General features: G+C 34.2%; 1 protein-coding gene across 3 annotated transcripts; it reads right to left on the reverse strand.

Moving 5' to 3' along the window:
* Positions 1 to 1,848: 1,848 nt before the first annotated feature.
* On the reverse strand, positions 1,849 to 4,809 carry agrp (agouti related neuropeptide). 3 transcript variants are annotated; one of them, XM_009303347.5, is made up of 4 exons: positions 4,756 to 4,809; positions 4,500 to 4,679; positions 3,767 to 3,846; positions 1,849 to 2,957 (listed from the first exon to the last, which is right to left on the reverse strand). In XM_009303347.5, the coding sequence occupies exons 2-4, from the start codon at positions 4,609 to 4,611 to the stop codon at positions 2,766 to 2,768; spliced, it is 384 nt and encodes a 127-aa protein (XP_009301622.1). In that variant the 5' UTR covers positions 4,612 to 4,679; positions 4,756 to 4,809; the 3' UTR covers positions 1,849 to 2,765. The 3 variants fall into 3 exon arrangements, with proteins under 3 accessions (XP_009301622.1, XP_073762138.1, NP_001314941.1); NM_001328012.1 differs by having other exon boundaries at positions 2,508 to 2,957; positions 4,500 to 4,622; positions 4,756 to 4,778; XM_073906037.1 differs by having other exon boundaries at positions 1,850 to 2,957; positions 4,500 to 4,778.
* Between the last annotated feature and the right edge of the window lie 3,062 nt (positions 4,810 to 7,871).

Genomic DNA, 7,871 nt, shown 5'->3' on the forward strand with positions numbered 1-7,871 from the left:
AAATAGACAAACTAAATCTTATTCTTAGTACCCCAATTTTAGGAATTATTGTGCACTGTTCAAATAAGGGTTTCAATAAGAGGTGATGCAGTGATGCTTGCAGCTTTTGTAAAATGATGCTTTGTAAAAAGTAAAACTGTTCAACTGTAAACAATCATGAAGTGAAGTGTTTAAAAAAAACTGGGGTTCATTCACTGAACATCAAAAGATAACTTAAATGAAATAAAACAACAGAAATACTATCAACAAAGAACGAATAACCCAACAACCTGAGTCAAGTCTTCCTAAACAATATTACAAATGTGTTAAATAGTCATTTGCTGTCAAAATTACGAACTCATAAGAGCTTTGGCCACAGATATGCTTGTGATTCTAATATCACATCAAGTGCAACACCATTTTCATGTCAGATTAAAAAAAGCACAAATTTGTATGACCTTATTCTGCCATCTAAAGGTAAAATGCAGCTAATACACATTTAGTCAAAACTGAGTTAAGGTCAGAAATGAGCTTTGTGACAGTTGTTCTGTCTTGTGACAATGTCTCTGAGATCAAATTTGTCTTGTTTCATAGAAAGAAAATCTATTAATATATCCACAAAATGTTTGGCTGCCCGTATTTTTTTGGTTTTGGGGTTTGGACCGTTGCGACATGGGCCCCTATCATACACCCGGCGCCAAGATGAGTTTGCCCAGATATGTTGCCATTTTCAGTCCATCGCAATTGTAATTTTCCTGTTTTCCACCACGTTGTTTAAATAGCAAATCCTTTGTGCCACTTTTGTGGACTTATCTGTGTTTCGGTCTAGAAAAGAAGTGTGTTGAGGCGCTTTGTTGGTGTGTTGCTATTTTGAGGAACTAAAATAGAGTGCTCAATAGACCAGCTGAAAGCAAGTCTAAAGTCCAGCACAGAGTGCGTTAGTTGTGGTCTCGCTTACACATTCCTCCGGGTGCTCCGGTTTCCCCCACAGTCCAAAGACATGCGGTACAGGTGAATTGGGTTGGCTAAATTGTCTGTAGTGTATGAGTGTGTGTGTAAATGTGGGTGTGGATGTTTCCCAGAGATGGGTTGTGGCTGGAAGGGCATCCGCTGCGTAAAAATTTGCTGGATAAGTTGGCGGTTTATTCTGCTGTGGCGACCCTGGATTAATTAAGGGACTAAGCCAACAAGAAAATGAATAAATGAATGAAAAACAAGCTTAGATTTGTCCACCTGTCAGGTTTTAGACCACATGGGGAAAAGCATGTGTTTTGGATATAACTCTTTTATTCATTTGCTGAAAATTAGAACTGAGCTTAGAAATAGTTTTGAAACAAGTCTTTGCCAGGCCAATGGATGTCTGTGTGTACAACACCATTTCCTTATTTAGGAAAGAAAGAAAGAGAAAGTGAAAGTAAAGGCCGATGGAGGAGGCTCAATCTTTATCCTTGTGCTGCAGATCTGTTTAACTGTTTTCTCGCTAGTGAAGCATTCAGTTTTTCCACTTACACAGTCCGCCTTGTATATAGCAAATGCGCGATGGCACAACGCAACTGACTCTCAAAAGGAATGGGAGATGAGACTCTGTCTAGTTTATTCTCAAAACACACCCATGAGAACAAGTTCAATCCTGTTAAGCCTGGTTTTTACTTCTGCGTCGAGTGATCGGCGTGACCCACAGCGCATACAATGCGCGTAGCTGTGCATTTATACTTTTAAACGCTGTTTGTATTTGCAGAGCAATGACACTTCCGAAACAATAGCTGGCAGAAGGTGTTTATGTTCCACTGTGTTGAGTTTCTTGGTGTTTTGTTTTTTCTGAACACTATGTACAAGTGGCTCAAACTCACTCATTTTGAGGCAGGAATCAGTGGACATGCAATAACTTTAATCAACAGGTAAACGCAAAACAACAGTCTTCATCTGGAGCTCCTTCATGAGACTCTACACTTGTAAACAATCGCTCCGTCGGGCTCATGGGGCTCTTACCTCTGCCCACACTCATCATCGCAAACAAACTAACCAATTATAGAGCTTTTGGTGTCATTGTGACATACATTTTTTGAGAGGTGCGCGTCAGCGACATTGTTACATTATTTTAGCTAGAATGGTCACCCATTGCATACACTCTTTTTTATGTAGATGCATCATGGGACTCTTAAAAAAAAATACACCAAACACTCCCACATTTGTGGACACTGCTTTTTCATACACACCAGTCATTCTCACTAGGATGATTCAATTATTTTCTATTAAAGAAGCACACAGTATGCTATATATACATTTTTAGAGCAAATAATAATCTATTTTTTCTCAGTTTAATAATACTAGTTAATTTTAATAACACTGTGTTAATTTGAATTGTCATTATTCTTTTTAACCACACTGCATTATATTTTATTTTATTTTGCCTAATAATATATTCCCTTAATAATAATTTAATTGCATTTAAGGCACATTTCTCACAATCCAATGTGTCTGCATGTTGTCATCATTTATAGCTCTTTCAGTTAATACTCTACACAATTGCAATAATCAGAGTTTATTGAATGCATATATACAAAATATTTAAGACAACATTTGAGTAAATAATATTGCAATTAAATTACACCTTAAAACCGCAGCCAATGGTGCACTCTATGCTTTGTGCTTCTCTATTATAACAAAAAACTTCTCTGTGGATTCTCTGTGCGAGTTTATGATTGCACTGTCCACAAATACATTCAGTAGCTCTTAAAACTGTAAATATAATGCTACCATTTGCTATCTGAAGGCAGAACTTGTCTCTATGCATATTCGTTTTTGCAGGTGTTGTCCATGCTGCGGCAGTAACAGAAGGCCTTAAAGAAGCGGCAGTAGCAGGTGTCGCAGGGGTTGCAGCAGGGCAGATGATGACCCAGACAGGACTGTTGATGAGGGATACAGCGGCTCGGGGAGCGTGTGCCTCTTCTCTGCAGGTGGACAGCTTTGCCCAGATCCTGTGTTATGGCAACAAAAAGAAAAACAACATTATTTCACCTTTACAGAGGACACCGTTGTAGATTAGCACAGTAGATCTTTAGTGTAGCTGTAGTATTATTTGCCATATTTTATTTAGCATTTATTTATTTTATCAGTCTTATTATTTCAATATTTTTATTATTAAAATGTATTTAGGCCAATATATATATATATATATATATATATATATATATATATATATATATATATATATATATATATATATATAAATATATATATATATATATATATATATATATATATATATATATATATATATATATATATATATATATATATATATTGGGGGGTTAAAGAGATTAAAATAAAAATAAAAAATCAATCACTATTCACATAACCTCATGTGGTTTGAAACCTTTATGAGTTTCTTTGAAAAATGTTAGAAAGCGGTAATCATTGACTTCTATCGGACAAACAAATAATATGGAAGTCAATACAGGTTTTCAGAATGTTTCGAAATATTTTCTTTTGTGTCAATAATATTAATAAAATACTCAAATAAGATTGTGACAAATTAATTATACTTAAGTGATGATAAAATTTAGAATTTTGGGTAAATTGTCCTTTTAAAGTAATTAAAACGGTCACAAGATGCAGATTAGCACTCAATTAAGGGGAAAAAAAGAATAAAACTATTTTTATTAGACTAATACCATATTCGACTAGATCTGAACCTCCAAGACAAACAATGCTCACATAAAATGTTGGCTTTGCAATCTGTAAGTCGTTTGATATTAAATGTGTTTGATAAATGCCAGTAAACCACCTCATCATAGGCTTCAAGGTCTTCTAGTATCTTTTCTTCTGCTGAGTTTATTTCAAGGTGCTCCATTTCAGGCAGTGAGTCTATGATGTACAAAACATGTGTCATAAACAAAAGAGTTCAACATCAGTCCATTATATCAATTTGAAATTCATTCTGTAGGTAATGCCACATGGGATTCACACAGTTCAGTACTGATATTGTTGTTTACAACCTTTTATAATTATATCATGATCAAATAATGATCAAAACATATATAATAGATAATCTCACTCACAATTTAAGCCCTAAAGAAAGATGTGTTGAACATATGTACCCACGAAAATAGTAACAACAACTCTCAATTTAAATGGTATCTTGCTTTAAATTATGTCACTCTCTGAAAAATCGTTTTACATACAGCAGTCAACATTTGAAATGAATCAAAAAAGTTTATTAAAATTTACTAAAACCATTGAACAATGCCCAATTATCTTTTTCATTTGGAAAAAACCTACTTTATACACTATAATATACACTATAATTTGTTCAAGAAAGTGTTAAAATGAATAAAATTCAAATAAAACTTTCCCTTTGTGTGACAATTTGTACTGTATCAAATCACACTTGATTGTTGTAAATAAAAATAAACAATTAATAATAACTGAAGACAGCACCATTAAAAAAAAAAAAAAAAAAAACTAGAAAAATATACACTCTGCAGCATTTCTGAAAAATAATGTTGGTCTAGACTTACCTGTGTCAGATGTCAGAATGAATGAGTTTTCTCTGCGTCTCAGGTGTGGATGAGATGCCATCACCACAACATTCACCAAAAACCAGCCGAAGATTACTGTGTTCAGCATCATAATCACTCAGACTCAAAAAAAGAGATAAACTTTAGCCACACTTTTTGTGTGTGATCTGGATGTATTCACTGAAAAAAAGAGTGTAGTGAAGAAAAAACAGATTCACATAAATAATACACACACCTGAATGTATGTTTTACCTACCTGTAGTGCTCACGTCCCAGGCTGAGGGTCTTCACAGGACTCCTGGATTTATACAGCTTCTTGAGGAGGGAGGTGAGGGACACATGGTCCTGATCAGAGGATGGAGGAGGGGTCTCTATAGTGCCTGGCACAACCACTTAACTCAACACAAACACATGCACTCAACTCATCAACACAGGACAAGAGCAATATGTAGAATTTATATAGTTATATTGTAGTAATGATTTACCTTGTGGTGAATATTCTATAGGAGCATGAGCAAAACAACACAGAAATCATAATAAATGTATTTTGAAACTAAATGGGGGAAACTAAATCTTTAAGGGAACATATTAAAATACTTGTACAGTAACACTTATACTGTCTGATGATCTGTATATATATATATATATATATATATATATATATATATATATATATATATATATATATATATATATATATATATGTGTGTGTGTGTGTGTGTGTGTGTGTGTGATTTTTTTGGTGAATGGGAATGCTTTAGTAATAACAGTTTTCTGTCAGTTTTGGGAAATTCCAGTATTTATTGGACAAAAGGTATTATTTTTATTAATGTTATAATTTATTCATTCATTCATTTTCTTTTTGGCTTAGTCCCTTTATTATTCCGGGGTTGCCACAGTGGAATGAACAGCCAACTTATCCAGCACGTTTTACGCAGCGGATGCCCTTCCAGCCACAACCCATCTCTAGGAAACATCCACACACACTTATTCACACACACTCATACACTACAGACAATTTAGCCTACCCAATTTACCTGCACCGCATGTCTCTGGACTGTGGGGGAAACCGATGGACCTGGAGGAAACCCACACGAACGCAGGGAGAACATGCAAACTCCACACAGAAACACCAACTGACCAAGCCGAAGCTCGAACCAGCAACCCAGCGACCATCTTGCTGTGAGGCGACAGCACTACCTACTGCGCCACTGCGTCGCCTGTTATCCTTTAATAAAAGTAATAATAATAGTAATAATAATAGTAATAATAATAATAATAATAATAATAATAATAAAATGTTTCTTAAGAATGAAAATCATCATTTTATAAACATAAATATTCTAAATTGCAAAACAAATATTTGAAATTATTATTAATTTGCTGCATTTTGGATTGTGGTTAAAATAGAGCATCGACTGCATAAAACATATATGCATAGTAATTGGTGATTCATTCTGCAGTAGTGACACCTGATAACTCAGGGACTAAACCGAAGAAAAGTGGATCAAACAAGATAATTGTGTTGTTGTAGAAAACAATCTGAACACAAATGTTTATATTTCAACATTTAATCATTTTAAGAAGTAACATTTGATTGTTACAGATTTTGTTGCTTCTGAATTGTTGACATTTAGCTACAGATATCTGACATAGAGATGTTTGGTTAGTCTTGTTAAACAAGGGGGAACAAATTCTATTTGGTAAATGCATTTATAGTTTTGACTAACTAAGTTTTCATTTCCTGCTTCCATAAAGTTAATGCTCAGTACTCACCAGTAAACACTTCATAATACATCTAATAGATCCACAATCAGCTGATGACTCCAGCCTGCTCTTTCAGTGCTGATGACGCAGTAGCATCCATTTATTGAGGAAATAAATTGTTTATTGAGTTAGATATTCAGTACTTACCCCCATAGGAACAGATTGGTCTGAATTGTTAAGATACAACTAAACGTGCAATTAACAGAAACCAATGTATTATTCAGAGGACATTTTTTGTATAAAACAAACAAGTTAAGTCAACGTTGTTCATTTGAAGACCAGTTTAAAAAGACAGTGGAATCTCTCTATTTAAATTAAATAAATTGTGTGTGTGTGTCTGTTAAGCTTGTCAACAGACAATTTGTCATCAACAAATAGCCTAGTTGCTGCTATTTTTAACCACAGCATGCTTTTAGCCATCTAACACTGAATTAAGAGGATTTCACTTCATATCCTGTTCTCTGGAACATATAAATGGCACATTTGAAGAAATAATGGACTGAGCGTTTATGCTGGAAGACATTTTATCAATATTTAATTGTACAGCCAACAGAATTTAGTGACTTCACAGAAATCTATTCATGCTTCATGTGGAAATGTAGGCTACAATAATTAATCCTCTGGTGAACAGAATCATTTGGTCAGGCCTCTCCATTTATAGTATAGTCTATTGCACTAAACACACAAAGTGCTTCCCTTTAAAAGCTAGTGCCTTTAAATTAATGGAGGAAAACATACAGTAGGCCTTTAATTTAAGTAGGAGATATTGTATAGGCGAATGCTGATCCCTAATAATTCAGAAAAATTACTTGCTGCACATTTTACGTACAAACTTTCAAACAACATAACATTAAACGTGCAGAATCTTTAATTTCAAGTCATGTTCCAGTTGCTTCGTCCTTTCAGATGATTGTGTAGAGCTGTTCTGAGATCAGCGTTTAAGTTAAGTGGTCAGATGTTTGGTCACATGAGTTTGTGTGTGTGCATCCGGGTATCCACAACTTCCCTCATTCAGCTAATGCAAGTCTGCATCGTTTTCGCGATTCGGTTCTTTCGAGCAATTCATTTAAAAGATTCTGCTTCAAAATGATTCTAAGTTCGATCTATGGATATAAATGAGTTCAATCGATTTTATATACATTTGTTTTGCAAGACGTACTATTTTTGTTGATACAGGTAAAAAAGCTGAAAAAAGTTTTATTTCACATATTCACTGTTTCATAAAGAAACAGCAAATGTATTTCTAATTTATATTGTGTTATTTTGTGTTTTTAATAAATGTTTCTGTTGGGTATTTTAGTGTCCCAATATATTTTAACAGCTCAGATTAAGTTTCCAATTTATATTTTTGAAAATACAGTTTGTCTAAGAACATTGGTGCAATTTCCACCTAGGCTACATATTTTAATGCAATTCTATCAATATATTTATTAAACCCATTGTATAAAATATTTTTAAACTGCTACAAACAGCTGTAAACACTCATGGAATTCTATTTGTAGCACTGTTCACCAAACCGTCCAGACCATGGGTCCAGAGCTGTTTTGTGAAATTTAAAAAGATCCGACTCTGAAGAATGATTCATTGGCGATTCGGACAGCAGGT

Source organism: Danio rerio, chromosome 7 (assembly GCF_049306965.1).
Source record: "Danio rerio strain Tuebingen ecotype United States chromosome 7, GRCz12tu, whole genome shotgun sequence".
NCBI lineage: Eukaryota > Metazoa > Chordata > Actinopteri > Cypriniformes > Danionidae > Danio > Danio rerio.

What these genes read in the sequence shown, in the direction of transcription:
- agrp (XM_009303347.5), bottom strand. Translation starts at nt 4,611, where the DNA reads ATGATGCTGAACACAGTAATCTTCGGCTGGTTTTTGGTGAATGTTGTG. An exon ending in CATTCTGACATCTGACACAG is followed by an intron (nt 3,847 to 4,499) that starts GTAAGTCTAGAC and finishes TGTACATCATAG; the next exon opens with ACTCACTGCCTGAAATGGAG. An exon ending in ACCTTGAAGCCTATGATGAG is followed by an intron (nt 2,958 to 3,766) that starts GTGGTTTACTGG and finishes GCCATAACACAG; the next exon opens with GATCTGGGCAAAGCTGTCCA.